General features: G+C 49.5%; 1 protein-coding gene across 2 annotated transcripts in view; it reads left to right on the top strand.

The window, feature by feature from the left end:
- The first annotated feature begins 4,260 nt into the window (after positions 1-4,260).
- DUSP10 (dual specificity phosphatase 10) overlaps positions 4,261-15,275 on the top strand; it is a 28,232-nt gene continuing 17,217 nt past the window's right edge. The window contains exons 1-2 of one of the 2 annotated variants that reach the window (XM_074863769.1): positions 4,261-4,347; positions 9,645-10,490. In XM_074863769.1, the coding sequence (XP_074719870.1) occupies positions 9,689-10,490 (802 nt within the window). In that variant the 5' untranslated portion in view covers positions 4,261-4,347; positions 9,645-9,688. Of the gene's footprint in view, positions 4,348-7,880; positions 8,000-9,644; positions 10,491-15,275 lie in introns of those variants that run through there. The other variant, XM_074863768.1, reaches the window with a different exon arrangement.

The following is a 15,275-nucleotide window of genomic DNA, read 5'->3' as shown; positions in this document are numbered from 1 at the left end:
GTTCCTGTCCAGTCATTGGTGTAGCCATGAGGAAGGTACATGTGTCAGAAGAGGACCTGTTCTCCTCTCCTTCCGGCGGTGGCCACACCAAAGGAGGGAGGTGGTTGGGCTGAACCACGTAGTCTGACTGAGCAAAAGTTTCCAGGTTTGCAAGTCTGCACATCCATTAAATTGTTAAAACTCTGTCTTTGCGCAGAGCCTCCCCTGCCTGCTGCCAAGGAATATTGATGCTCTTTTCGTTGGAGGCGAGATGCTGACAGCTCTGTCTAATACAGACGGAAATGGGGTGGGGTGGAAACTGTCACTGAATGCTAATCTAAATGAGCAGCAACTTATAATACAAAGCTTCCACCGTAAACAAATTAGTTAGGATGTTCTCTTAGGACAAACATTTGGAGTGGTTTTATGATAGTTCAGTTAGTTTCCTCCAAAACACTGCGAATGCCAAAGCGCAGCGCTGCTGACGGCTGACTGATGCGCTTTACCTTGCAGCCTGCCTGTGCGCATCCTCCACCCCCTCATCTCCCCAGGGCTGGAGGGAGGGCTGGGAGCCCGGGGGCCTTCTCCAGGCCTGGTACAGGCTCAGGTGGTCTTCAAGCAAAGGTGCGGAGCCAGTGGTTTCCCTGCATGGGTGGTGCTTTGCCAGTGAAGCTCTTCTGCTCTGTGCCCCTTGGTGCTCACCTGGCAGTTACTCGCTGCTGCCCCTCTGCTGTTTTGGCACAAGTGCTGGTGCAAATTCAAGAACTGACCTGGTGTGAGGAGAGGTAGAGGAAAGGGAATCTGTGCCTCTTCTGCTGGTTGCTGTCTCGGCGGGATGAGCTTCCCTTGCCACATGTCTGCACACATGTGCAGGCCAGCGCAGGGCAGGCAGAGAGGAAGGAGCAGCAGCCAGAGGTGATGCAGACACAAAATGCTGGGTTAAAAAGTTGCTTGCAAACCAGGACTGCTAGTGCTGGTTATCTGGGCTGCGATTTGACCCCCAGTAGTCAGGTCGCCAACGAGTGGGGCTGGTAAGAGCTCAGCTCTCCTATAGACGCACATCTGCTGTCTAGTGGGGCTTCACCTGGCTGTGCAGCATTGCGCCTTCTGACTCCCCTGACCTTCAGAGCCTGGCTGGTGTTAGCAGCTGAGCAGGACTAGACTGCAGACCAGGTGAAATGTCTGATGTGGAAGCTTGCTCTGGAAGACGAGAACCTTCTCACATAAGACAGGAGCTGCCCTTCCCGAAGGGGGGCTCTATGGGGGCCGCTGCTGAAGCAGCTACACCGGCACTTGAAACAAGTGTCTCTGAAGATCTGTTCTGGCATGCTTCCAAGTGTGGATAGGCCATAAAGGTCATATTCCTGTACTGCTTCCACTTGTGTTTATGGGGGTAGAGGCAGAAATATGCAAGATAGAGTATTCTCACTCTTCTGGCTCGGGAGGGGGGAGCCACATCGGCCAGTGAAAGAAAAACCAGGAGGGGGAGCACACAAAAGGCAAGAGCTGTCACTTCTGGCAGGCAGGCAGCTGTCCTCCCTGGCATGAGGAAGAAAGAGCTTGGCCTTAATTGGCTTTGCAAAGGGGCACTAGGGCTCAGGTTTGCCCGGGAGCACACCTACCACGTCTCTCAGCTGGGGGCCCAAAAGGACCCTCAAAAGCTCCCTGTCCCACAGCGTCAGCTGTGCCACACCCTCGCCTACCCCGTGCATGTCCGTCTGCAGTTCCCAGGCTGCAGGGACAGGACAATCGGATATTTGCCTCTGGGAAGGACACCTTGTGTCGGTGCACTGAAAGGCAGCGTTTGCTGTCACTGAATCGATGCAGGGGGTTTGGGTGCGATGGAGAGCGGTATTTGGCCCAGCTGGCTGTCAATAGTGCTGAAGCTTTCTCAGCTCACAGTTACTGTCAGGGCAGCAGCTATTCATGAACTTATTTTCCTATAGAGCTGATCTGAATAATTCACCTCCCTGATCTCTTTTCAAAGCCAGGAGGGACTAGCCTTTATGACCCCAAACTGCTGAACAGAGCTGTAGGAGTGACTCCAGCTGGACTTTCTCCAGTCCTCTTGCTCTGCTCCCCATCACCAGCGTCTTCCCCTCTGGCTCTCCTAAGGAGAGACAGAGTGAGGGACCTCACCCAGTCTCTAAGAAAAGGAAGTAAGACCGTGTCTGGCCTGAACGCAATTTATAAATAAAGACCTTCAGAAAGCAGTTCCCTTTTTGTTTTTACACTCTCTCACTCCCTCCCTCCCTGGCCCTCATGTCCCCTCCTGCGTGGCACAGATGTGCTGCCTGTCCCTTCCTGTTGACATGTTGCTGGCGTTGCTTCATGCTGGTGGTGCGGGGGCTCCAGTAGCACACCTGCAGACTTCTTGTGACCAGAGTCTGTTCTGCTCCCTATGGTACATGCACCCTGGGGAGGTCCGTAACTGTGTGCTCAAACAGGGAAATCATAATGATAAAAGAACTATAAAAAAAAATAATCTGTGCCTGTCCTGCTGAGGTTCCTGGCCAGGCTGCAGCCAGAGATGGTTGGAGAAGCTTAAATACAAATGAGCACATTGGACCCAGGCAGGTTTGAAAACAATAGCTGACTTTACTGAAGCAAATTCCTATTTAATCGTTCTTCTGTTGCTTTAAAGGTGGCATGTACTGCCAGGTAAGTGGAAATATGTTTGTGTTGAAGCCCTGGGTAAATGTCCTGTAGAGGAATTAAAATGTCAATCTGTAGCTGCATTTGTTTAATGAAATTGTATAAACAAGGCTGTGAGCACAGATCATCTTCTCACTCAAGTGCTGCATCTCAAAGGTGTTGAACCACTTCCTGCTCCTCCCAGCCATCCCCATGCTCTGCCGCCAGAAGGGTCACTGGGGTGCTCACGGGGCTGCTGGAGGCAAATGCCCCTGCGTTAGCTTGTCCCCTGCTCCAGCTGCTGTTCGATCTAACCGGTCCCACCTGCAGCAGCTCAAGGTGCTTGCAGGGTGGCCTCGAGCCGAGATCTGCCACCAAGCACCAGGAAGGCAAGGATGTCTGCACGGGCTGTGAGGTGAGAGTCTGACCACAGCCCCACGGCAGTGGCCGAGAGCTAAACTGGAGCAGGCATGGAGGTCAGCAGATATGGGTTAACTTCACCTGCTGACCGCCTGCGTTGTCGCTTTGTTTAAGCGATGCTGCTCACCACCGTGACCTCCTTGCCCGAACAGTCCCGTGGTGTGCCCTGGGGAAGGGACACCTGGCATCCCCTGTGGCTTACCAAACCCATGCAGGCTGCTTACTGTGCAGCAAAAGCATCCACGTGGATTTACAGTGGCATAGCTACTGCATTTTAATTTCTCACCTAGGTCATTTTATAGCAGCTTTCTCACTGGGGATGAGCCATAAGAAGCAAGCAGGAGTACAAGGATACTACTTCATGTTTACTACTGGATCTCATTTTCCTTATAAACTCATTTTGTGCGGTTTTAAACTGACCCCCTTCCTTAGAAGATGAACTGTTTGTCTAAAAGGCATTATGTTTCCTCTGGTACTAGAGGATCAGTTAAGAGGGAAGTTTGTATTTTACAGAGGAAGGTGCCTTGAAAACAGACTTAAAGAAAAAGGGGGTATCCTTTTCTTGCAAAAGGCTAACAGAAACTAAATTTGGGTTCTCAGCTTTGCTTGTGTAGTGAACTGACATTCCTAATGAGGACAAACGAAGGTGCAATGCAGTGCATTAAAACCTGTAGGAATCAAAGAGTGCTTAAAAAAACAAATGGGCAACCTTACATAGTGAACACATAGAAGTTCAGCCTGGCCCCAGGGAGATCTGATTTTAGCCGGTTCATGCAATACCTGATGAAGTGCAAGATACTGGTTTGCAATTTAAATACTGTGCAGGTTAGCACTTCTGCTTTCCCCGGGTTTCCCAATTTTCTGCTCCACCACATAAGCTACTGTGTAGCTTTGGGCAAGTCATTCAACCTCTTGCTTCCCATTTCTGCTGGTAAAATTGGGAACTTTCTTTGCTCTGTGTAAATCCCAGTCTCAGGAGGGACAGGCAACTGTCCTTTATTGTCTTTACACAACCTGTTACTGTGAACACCTAACTTTGATTGTTACTCTGCTCCTACAACTGAAATAACTCTACCACTGAGAGGGCGGCGCTGACAGCAGCAGACACAGGAGTGCCCAGTCCTGCAGTGGTACAGACCACAGAGCACATGGTGGTTGCAGCAGAGGGATGCACCGTCTCATACATCAGGTCAAATCCCTTCTGTACCCTTCTTTACTTTGGAGGAGATTTGAATGTTCAAGGGGGACAGGACAGCAGACCTTTCTCTCTGCTTAGACGCAGGGTGGGTGCTGTACATGGCTGTGTTGGCAAAGGTAATTATATATATTTCTTAATCCTAAACAAGAGAAAAGGTCCCTGATTTTAGAGTGGAAGATAAGAATGGTTCACGTGGAAGAAATCTTTCAATAACAAGGGACTCTTAGTTTGAGAGCACTTAAGGGATGTCTGTGTTATTGGTGAGAATTTTGATGGCTTCTTTTTCACATCTGTTAAATATTCAGTGTGTTTTTAGCAATCTTTACCCTTTTTGTGAGGTTGAACGGGTTTGATTGGATTTTATGTAATTAGAATACTGTGAGAGTTTGTGAGGATTTGCTTCAATTTTGAGATGATTTCTCTTTGTCTGCTTGTGGTTTGCTACAAATATCTGAGCAAGTGCACAGTGATGGCAAAAGCATTTGAGGAAAATGAATGTCAGAATCCTGTGTGCTGCTACTGTTGGAAGTGGGAATTTAACTAAGACCTGCCAGCTTTCATAGTAAGAATTCTTGTATGCTTTTCAGAAAATAGAAATTTAGTTGTTACGGGATAGATAAGTCGTGTCTCTTATGGGTGTTAAGTTACAGAAAGCAAAAGCATTTAGAAAGCTGTTCATTGAATATACTCAGAAAAAAAAATCACAGCGGGTTGTGGTTTCTAAGAGCAGGAAAAAGGCCAATCTTATGTCATAGGCTAATAAAATATATTAAGAATGAAGTCAGTAAAAACTCTGTAGGAAATCCTCTGAAACTGGGGATGAGTAGCAACTTATAGTCAACATTCTTAGAAAAATATAAAGTTAAGTCAAATATGAGACAAAATTACATTTGGCCTCTCTTTGTATTGTAAGAAAACTCAGCAAAGGCTGAGTATCCTTCAGAAGGGAGCACTGCTTGCTGTGGGTAACCTCTGTGCAGCTCTTCTGTGAGGTGAGATCCTCCATAAACAAGACACGAAACGTTTCCTCAGCGCACATTGTTAGTACTGAGCAATTTGGTCAGAAAGTAAAAGATAGCTAAATCAATGATTCCAAGTGTTTTCTAGCAAATGTTTGCATTAGGACATGTCTAGTTTTGGGAGGATGCCCAAACATAAAAACACAGTTTCCAGCTCCCCTGGTTGGAAGGACCATTTCAGGAAGTGAACATGAGCCCATGGAGACCTCCTTCCCCAAGCCTGAGTGTGGCTTGAAAGGGCAGTTTTGAGGGAAGCATGAGCTAACCCTTCTCTCTGCAGTGAGCCCAGTGCCAACCTCAGCAAGCCACAGACAAAGAGGAATAGAGAGCATGAAAATGCTACAGTGGTGTCTCACGCTGGCACCTCGGGGGAACTGAACCATGTTTGTGTAGAGAGTCTGAGACTGGTGCATTCTCCGTCGATCTGTTTGCTGTCTCGCTGGGGAGGGCAGCAATTGCATGCTGGTATTAGAAGCCTGATTTGCCTTTATGCTTGGTATCATGGCAACTTACGTTTTATAAGCCTTCAGAAGGTAATGCCTCCAGACTATGGTCTTTGCTGGTGTGAAGATGAAACCATTCCACTACTTACTTCCTTAAAGTCTTTGCACACGTGTTTGCTCTCAGTGGGAGCAGATTGCTGGAGGTGAAGCTGTTGCATGTGGGAACCTTCCCTCAGCTCCTCTTTCCTCTCCAGCAAGCAGGAGAACTGGTGCCCTGCTGTGGCATCGCAAGACTGGAAACCAAAAGCCTGGGTTTTTGCTGGATGAGTCACTGTCCTGTGAGGAACATTTAGGGGAAAGCAACTGATTGTTTAAGGGATGACTGTGAGGAGGACTACCTGACTTGCTTTTTAGAACTATTCATCAACAAAATGAAGTATTCAGTGCTTCTGAAACCTTTCAACCTGTTTTAGAGAGATTTTTTTACTCTGAATTGCTGAATGCTGATATGACTGCATTTTACGCTATTTTTTGTAATAGTTCCAGTTGGATTTGTAGTCACAGCTTGAAAATCCCAGTAGAAAAATGAATTCTCCATGTACACCCCAGAACCAAAATCTTTGGAGGCTAATTTAGATTCAATGTTATCATACTGACAACATCGTATCTGCTCTAACTTCACCCTTTCCCCTCTAGCTCAAAGGGTTTGCGTTCCTGGTTGCAGGTTAAACTCTCCTGCACTCCCTCTGTCAGGGAGGACACGGTGGAACGCATCGTTCTGATGATACCACTTTCCATGACTCTGACTTGGTGGATTGATACGTGATGGATTGATAGGTGATGAGATGCGGTTACTGAACCAGGAAATGCTAAAATGGATTGCACAGTGGGGAAGGAAGAGGTGCAAAAATCTCGTGCTGTTGCCAGGTACCCTCCTAGTGTTTGACAAGTTGATCCATATGGCTCGAAAACCAATTTTCACCTCTTGCCCTGTAGTGCACCCATAGCAAGGGTGAGAACTCATTATTTCACCCATGTGAAGGTCTGACAGAAAGGATGAATGGGATTTAAACTTGTCCTGGTAACTGGTCCCTAAAATCTTGTCCTCAAGCCTGTATTGCTTTTCTTTTTTTTACACTGGAAGAGTTCAGTCTAATCTGAATGCTTATGATCTTTGCTGGACAAGGATGGACTGGCAGTGTGCCAGAATCTGGATTTGATCTGAACTTGCGTAACACGGAGTAACTGGTTCCATTTTTAAGATGGAGGTCAGGCAGGCAGAGACGTACAGGCCCAGCCGGCTCCGAGCTGTGTGGGAGAGTCGCATCTTCTGCCCTCCCTGTGATTTATAGCTGCCGTGCAGGGAAGTTATTGTTTTCCTACTCAAAGTATCTTGTGTGAGTCTATTTTTGTTAGAGGAGGGTCGCTTGGAAAAGCATCCAGAAAGCAGCCTTTTTGATTTGACACCACTCGTACGTCATTGAACTGCTTGTGGCAGCGGCTGGGGAGCGCACACAGTACCGCCCCACTGCCCCAAAACTGGGTGCAGGGGGCTTTGCTCTCCCTGCCCTGCTTCGAAGGTGGTCGGTGCTTCCCCGTAGGTCGTGCCGATGGAAGCCATGGGCCTGGGCCTTGCTTTGCCAGGCAGTCTGGGGGGTGCTGGCGATGGGGGGGTGGCGCACCCCTCTGAGGGGCAGCTCCCTGACGCGATGGCGTGGCCCGGGAGCCGTCAGACCAGGGGTTACTGGGACGTTTGTGGCTTTTCCTGATGAAGGGGCTGGTTTGGGACGTGGAGGGGTTATTTTTGTTCTCGCAGTTCCCCTCAGCGGGGGCGCGGGCGGGCGGCGCCGCCAAGGCCAGTCCCCGGCCCCGGGGCCGACTGCGCGCAGCCCGTCCTGCAGGGGGCGCTGCCGCGGGGGGCGCACGGCCCGGCCGCCCCCGCCCGACCGCGGGGAGCAGCAGCTGGTGCTGCCCCGGGGCGCGGGCCGGCGCCGCGCCCTCCCGATTGGCTGCCGATGACATCACCGCCCCGGCGCCCGGCAGGCCGGCCACGCCTCCCGCCCCGCCCCGCCGTCCGCCGCCGCGCGGTCATTGGCCAGCGGCGCCGCCCGTCGCCGCTCGCCCCGCCCCCGCCGAGCCGTACATTTACGCGGTAGCAAAAGAGAAAGTAACGAGGATGGTGCGGGCGGCGCGCGGGGCGCGGGGCGGGCGGCGCGCGGGACAGCGGGCGCGAGAGGCAGCGGCGGCCGCCGCCGCCACCAGCATCATTATCATCACCACGCACCGGGCCGGAGCGCGCCGCGCCGGTGAGTGCGGGCAGCGGGGCGGAGCGGGGCGTCCCCATTCCTCCCCTTCCCCGGGACGCGGGGGCCGGGGGCTGCGGGAGCCCGGGCAGGGCTGCCGCGGCGGGGAGGACCGGCCCGGCCCGGCCTGGCTCGGCCCGCCGTCCCGGTGGCGGCGGCGCCGGGTCCCTGCGCGCGGGGGTAAAACTTCAGTTTCTCACTTCTCTTGTGCTTTTTTTTCTTGTTTCCCCCGTCCCCAGCCGGAGGAGCTGGGTTATCTCCCTCGTTTATTTAATTCTTTATAATTGCATCAGGCGAAGATCCTCAGGGCTTGTTTATCCCTTTTCCAAACAGCGACAAGGGCGAGGGAAGGTTTATGAAAAGCAAGAATAGGCTGGAAAACCTCCCGGGTGAGCCGCTGCCGCCGCCAGGGCCGCTCCGCCGTCCCCCGGGCGGGTGGGTCGCGGCATCCCCCGTGGCTCCGGCGGCGCCCGCGGGTTTGCTCCGTCAGGCGGTGGGTGCTGGGGGGCGGCGGTGTTGTCTCCCGGGCCGTCCCGGGACGAGGTCTCGCTCTTCGGGATGGGGCATCTCCGTGCCCCTTATCAGCGGTCCCGGTGCGGAGCTGGCTGGGGAGGCGAAGCGGTGTTGCAAGCGCTCGCCCGGTTTCGGGGATTTGGTGGAGTTGGTGAAGTTGTTGTTAGGATGGGTTTTCCAGCGAGAGCCCAGCTGCTCCGAAAGTTGCTGGGGAAGGGGAGGCACTGTCTGGGCTGTCTTAGGTTGTTTTGCTCTGGTTGCCTTCCTTCCCTCCCGAATGGAAGGGGGGAGTTTGCAATCCTGTGCGCTGTCTCTTAGCAAATGGCAAGGCAGAGGTTGTGCTGGCTGTGACCTTGGCTGGGGCATGGAGGGGACCCCTCTTCCTAGAAGCTGTGAAATGTGCTGGGGTGGAGGGAATTTATGCCTCTGGGACTGCTGGAGAACAGCAGCCTTCCCAGGCCTGGAGCTGGGGGCTTAACTGGGGCTGGATTTACCTCTCTAACAGGGGGGATGGAGGTGCAAGGCGCACACTTACTTTTTGTAAAGATCTCCAGAACATAATTTTCCTGTTTTCTCTGGATGTTTTCTGTTTAACTTAATGTGTTCAAGTTTGTAACTGTCTCGGAGAATTTATTCATAAACTAATTTTATTCCAGCCTGCTGGAAAAGTTGCATATCACTGCTGACACATTCAGCTCCTGTGTGTTCCTCCCAGCAGTAGAGTCAGCCCAGTAGTTGCTTCCCTTGCAGTAAGCGATGGGAACAAGAGAACGTGCCTCTCTGTCGTTATCAGTTGCGTGCCTTGCAGCCTGGGGTTTCAGAATAGCTCAGCACCATCTGCATGTAGACAAATGCCTCCTCCTGGGTGTAGCTGCACAGTCCAGGCTGGTCGCATGTATTCTGCGTGCCATGTGCGCACATGCAGATAGCTGAAGTATTTGCTGCAGGATTGGAAAAGGTTTTACAGCAACTACTGTGAGCTGATAACTGTCAGAAGGGGTTGTTAGGTTGTTACCCATGGATAATGGGTGTTGGCAAAGTAAGTTGCTGTATCTGTAGGCTTATGTGATTTTCATGATCGGTTTTCATCACCTTTCTCTTATTTCCGTTTCCCCCTCCCTTTTTTCTCTTGCAGGGTGATCTTGAGTTCTTCTTAACTTGCTAGTGCTCAGCCTCCTCATGCCTCCATCTCCTTTAGACGACAGGGTAGTAGTGGCACTTTCGAGGCCAGTGAGACCTCAGGATCTCAACCTTTGTTTAGACTCTAGCTATCTTGAATCTGCCTCTTCTGCCGGTGAGAGCCACTCCAGTCTGCTCGGCGCAGCTGTCGTGTCCCTAAAGACTGCTAATCTCACGTATATGCCCTCATCTAACGGCTCTGCACGCTCCCTGAGTTGTGGATGCAGCAGTGCCAGTTGCTGCACTGTGGCAACGTACGACAAGGACACTCAGGCCCAAACTCAAGCGAGCACCAGCAGCACCAACGCCGGAGCCTCCACCGCCTGCCCTGCCAACCAAATGGTCAACAGCAATGAGAATGCCGGCAGCTTGAGCCCGCTGGGTGGAGTGGGGAGCCCGGTCTCAGGCACCACCAAGCAACTCGCTAGCATCAAAATCATTTATCCCAATGATCTGGCGAAGAAGATGACCAAATGCAGCAAGAGCCACCAACAGAACCAAGGGCCTGTCATCATTGACTGCAGGCCGTTCATGGAGTATAATAAGAGCCACATTCAAGGGGCTGTCCACATTAACTGTTCTGACAAGATCAGCCGGAGAAGGCTCCAGCAGGGCAAGATCACTGTCTTGGACTTGATCTCCTGCCGGGAAGGCAAGGACTCCTTCAAGAGGATCTTTTCCAAAGAAATCATAGTTTATGATGAGAATACCAATGAGCCAAGCAGAGTAATGCCTTCCCAGCCACTCCACATAGTGCTGGAGTCACTCAAGCGAGAAGGCAAGGAACCCCTAGTTCTAAAAGGTAATCCTCTTTGCCCATACCTAGTCTCATGGTTCGCTTTGCAGTGTGTGTACTCTGGTGTCAGCCTTGCTGGTGGTTGAACTTTGAAAGTGTCTGTTTAGGAAGACCTGTGTGCCTCGAGTCACCAGTGGCAAAGCAGATGCCTTCCGTGGACAAATCATGGAGTCAGTATCAGGGAGATGCTTGCTTTTCTCTGACTGTTGTCCTTGAGTAGTGGAGGGAGGGGGGGACTGGAAGGAGAAGGAGACTTGCTTCCTGGTGTCTGTCTGTGCAGACGAAGAATTTCCCCCAGTGCTTGCTCTGAGTATTTATAGCCCAAGGGGCAGAGGTCCAGGAGGGTATACTTCTCTTTTAGCTCATCAGACTGACCTTTACTTAGCAGCCTTATTTTAGTCCGTATAAAGCTGAACTCATAGGTGCTGGAGATGGACAGTGGGAGAGTAGAAGGGAGGAGGAAAGACGAGGGAGGCTACTTGGTCTGAGGTGTTGCATCATGGACCAGTCAGCAAAACTTGAGGAGCAATCAATCCTTGTTTTGGTGGTATGGGGTCAGAGTAATGGACAGAGGGAGATACTTCATCTAAAAAGTGATCTGAAAGTGTGTTTACATGTATGCATGCTTATATATGTATATGGTTTTCCTGTGGAGGCTACTGTTCTAATGTGGTGTTTGGTCTATTCCTTAATGCTTTGGAGGAAATGAGCCCCACCAATTAAGGCAGCATCCATTCTTCACTTTATTCTGTAGCTCCCATTTATAACAACGCAGCCCTCTATCTTGAATCTCCTTTCCCCTGGGTGTTTATGCCATTCAGAGGCATGGTTGGCAGAGACTGGCTGTGGCACTGAGAAACTGTGGAAGGATTTGTTGCTTAGCTCTTACTGTATGTATTTGCCTAATTTTTCTGTACAGCTTGCTACTTCCAACTTGCACAACGTGACAGTAGAATGGATTGGCTGACAGTTTATGCCCTTTCCCCTGTTCAGTTTCATAGCTTTATAGGAGCGAAGGGTCCTGCGAGGTACTCCTCTGTAGGTGTTACCTTGTGGAAGCTTAAAATTGCACCGAATGTTCTCCTTGCTCCCAGCAAGCGTATGGTCATGCTGCACTTGCTTTGATACTTGCTACAGGTTCCCAGCATGCTTTTATTGAGTCTCTCGGGTCGTGTTGATGCCCTTCATCTGTAAAAGAGGGAGAGGAGGTGCTTTTCAGAGTGAGGTTACCACTGAAGTCCTGTATTTCTGGTGGTAATGATTCTGTTGTACAGTCCTTGCAACTAGACAGATGGTTGAGGTCTGCCACCCTTCCTGTCCTTAGAAAAGTGGGATGCTGAAGGTGTTTTTCCTTTTTCTCTGAAAACACTGAAGCTCCTGGGGACCTCAAACTGGCAGTTCTTCAGTACTTGAAGTAAGATCCTGGCCGAGATGGAGCTGCAGAGCTGTAGTTGGGCAGCACTAAGCTTCCTCCCACCTTCCAACGCTGGTCGCTGCCCCTTGGCGCTGTGCTGGGTTTAACTGAGAGCTTGTGGAATTGTTTGGGCCAGTTTTGGTTTTCAACCACTGAGAAATATTAACATCTGCCTCAAAGACCTGTTTAGCAGAAATCCCTTTCCCAAACTGTTCTGCTAACAGATGTGGAAGCATGCTAGAAGACAGAGGAAGCCCAAATTCTTTGATTTTTTTTTTTTTTTGAATGTAGTGATCCACTGGGTCAGAGCAGACCTCACCTGGGAAAATGTGTAGCAAGGAGCTCCCCCATCACCTTAACTTCCCGCCCCCCACTTTGAAGTGGGACTCAAACAGGGGTCAAATGAAGTCGAGCCTAGGACAAAGCGGCATTTAGGAAGGCTGTGGTTAAGTTTCCCAGCCGGAGGAGTGGTGCTGGAAGGGCCTGTTATTTAGTTTCACTTGTCAGATAGTGTTTTTTCCATCCTGCTTCAGCAACCTGGGACCTGGTGCGTGCATGCCTCTCAGTTCAGGCTCTGAAATGAAACCGGGGCTAGCTGGGGAGTCCTCTTAGCCTCCATTTGTTATTTCGAGCAATTTCTCTTGCTCACTACAATCTGGTCCTAATTTATTGCCGGCCCATCTGATCCCCTGTGTTGTGTTTGCAAACACTGGTTGCTAGCCTGGCTGTCCAAGTTTATGTCCCCCTGATCCGGTGCCACCTTCTCCATGTTTGGTGCTGCCTGTCAGCCTGTGGCCCCGTTGCCGTTTTCGTGGCATGGTGTCGTGTTGTGGGGCGAATCTGATCAGCAAAGCCGAGGGTTGAGTTACAGCTTTGGCTTACAGCGCGCCGGGGCAGCGACGTGGCCCTGCGTGTGTATAGGTTTTTAGGTGCCCAAGTCTTTTTAAGCAGCAGAGAAATTCTGTGCTGTTTCTAAAGACCAGGCTGTGATCTATAGATAAATGTATGTATGAGGCACCTTATTAGGCTCCAGTTAAAAAGAGGTGACCTGATTTATTTTTAATTTAACAGACCAATAAATAAGCTAGCACTGTGACAAAAGAGTGTTGGGGTTTTATGTATGCTGTAGTATGGGGGGATTTTAAGACCTCTGTTCCTCTCTCTCTATGCTTCTCTTTGCTGCTTCCTTTAACATGGAGCATTTTTTTCATCATAAATAAAACATTTGCATATCTTAGATTTAAGCTCTTTAGAAGCAAAGTATTTGCTTATTACTTTGTTCGCAAGGCACAACAGCACTTGAGACAGGCATAAACTCCCTATTTTTACTAAAAAAATAATTTAAAAAGTCATGTACTTCACAGTGCTGCTACACAGGCTCTAACAGTCTAAGCTGTCAGGGCTGAAGCTGCTGCTCAGCCTGTTTGTATACAAAATAGAAGGAAGTCATGTTTTGCCCCCCCACACCCACACACCTTTGTACTAGACCATGGTATTGCATGCTTACTGAAACCAAAAGGCTCCCTTTCTGTGGAGCTTTTTTCTTTTTTGCTTAGCATTGGGAAGGAGAGTGATGCGAGCCCTGCGTCCCTTCTGCTTGAGGCCAATGGCCAAACTGTTTAATTTGGGGAGGGAGAGTGTCGTGGTGCGGCTGTGGGCTGGCTCAGCAGCCCTGGTCCTCCTTGGCAGGATTGTGCCCCTTTCCCTCCTGTCAACCCAACGGCAAGACATCTCTGCCCTTCCTGAGCACCTCTGCTCATGGTGAAAGTGGCCTGGAGTTTTGGGAGTTTGTGTGCTTGAGTCTGCTGCTGGGAGCTAAAAATAGGAGGTGGGCAATTCATTTGCATTCAGATGAAAAGTATTATTTTCCCCAGAATTAAATGTTTAGGTTTGGAGTTGAGTGTCTCTTTTCCCAGTTAAATCTACAAATGAAACAAAAATGAAAAATTGAAGCATCTGTGCCAAGACATTTCAACAGTCTTTAATGCAAGAGGAGTTACCTTTGTCTCCCCAGACGGTGTCTATCAGTATTGTCTTCCTCCCTCCTCTACCTTCAAGCCCCAGCAGCAGGAGCCTTGTGAAGTCTTGTGTTTAGTTTTTAAAGGTGTGACTGCAAGGAAACACCAGATTCAAAAACAGAGGTGCAAAGCATAATTTGGCAAATAATCCTTTTTTTTCCCCCCCACTGGGTGCTGTAATCTGATGGCAGAACTGCTGCAAGGGGGATGGGGAGGAACCGACTGGTGGTGATAACAACTGGTTGTGTCTCTGTTCTTGTTCCTGGTCTGAGGAGCTTATTTATTCTCTGGCTCTCAGTCTTCTCATTGATCATCTAACAGGGAAATAAATGAAGTGGCTCGCTCTCATTCTAGTGGGGAGTATAAGACCTGCCAGCAAACTACTTCATGCTTTCTGCCATGGTCTAAGAATAGCTTCAGATCTCTTACCACACTGAAGTCATGTATCAGTGAAGTTGAAAGAACTACAGAGGGGACCGAGACACCTATAAAAGGAATAAGTACCTGTTTTATATTGTCCCATGTTCATGTAAAATACTATGATCATTTGCCTTTGGAATACCTGACCTGGTCATAATCTGTTGCAAATGCATTATTAATTATATAATTTAACAGTGTCAGTGTTACTTTAAACCCTAATTGGATTACATTGCACAAGTGTATTTGAGAGTAAAACTTGATGCAATGGTCAACAAATCCAGCTGACCAACAAAACACGTGTCTGGCACTTACTTCCACCAGAGATTTCCACTGAATAATTATTAGGTCATGGTTGTAATAGGGAAATGTGTATTTTTAAGTGTTAAGTAATGTGTGTGAAGCATCCAATGTGTTTAAAACTAAAGTCTGTTCCCTCTGTGCTGCAGAGGAAATCTGGCCCCATCAGTCACTGGGGAAAAAAACTTCTGTTGGCTCTATTAGGGCTGAGATTCCACCTTCAGTTTTCAGACTCTTGATTGCTGGAGCTTAAAGTATCTCTTTCTCCAGTGGAATAGACAGTCTTATTGACCATAACACTTGAAAACTGGCTCTGTGTGTCTGTCTTTTGCACATAAATAAATTGGGGCAATAGTGTGGCTGGAGACCACAGTCTTTTCTGAACTTTGAGGGGATGCTTCTGCAGTGTACCTCTAAACATTGCCTGTTCAACAATAATAGAAAGCGTAGCATTTCCTCCCAGATGATGGTATCTGAGAGTTCCAAGTGCTGGCTTGCACAGTGCCTGTCACATTTTAACTGTCCTTGGGGGGAAGAGAGCAATGACACTGCCTTGGAAAGAGGAACAGGAAGGAGATATTTTTTTTTTTTTAGCTCTCCAGCTTCTTATACCCTTGGAAACCAAAATTAAGAGTCAAGAAG

This window comes from Strix uralensis, chromosome 3, assembly GCF_047716275.1.
Source record: "Strix uralensis isolate ZFMK-TIS-50842 chromosome 3, bStrUra1, whole genome shotgun sequence".
In the NCBI taxonomy this organism is placed as follows: Eukaryota; Metazoa; Chordata; class Aves; order Strigiformes; family Strigidae; genus Strix; species Strix uralensis.
This window is presented reverse-complemented; position numbering and strand designations above follow the sequence as displayed.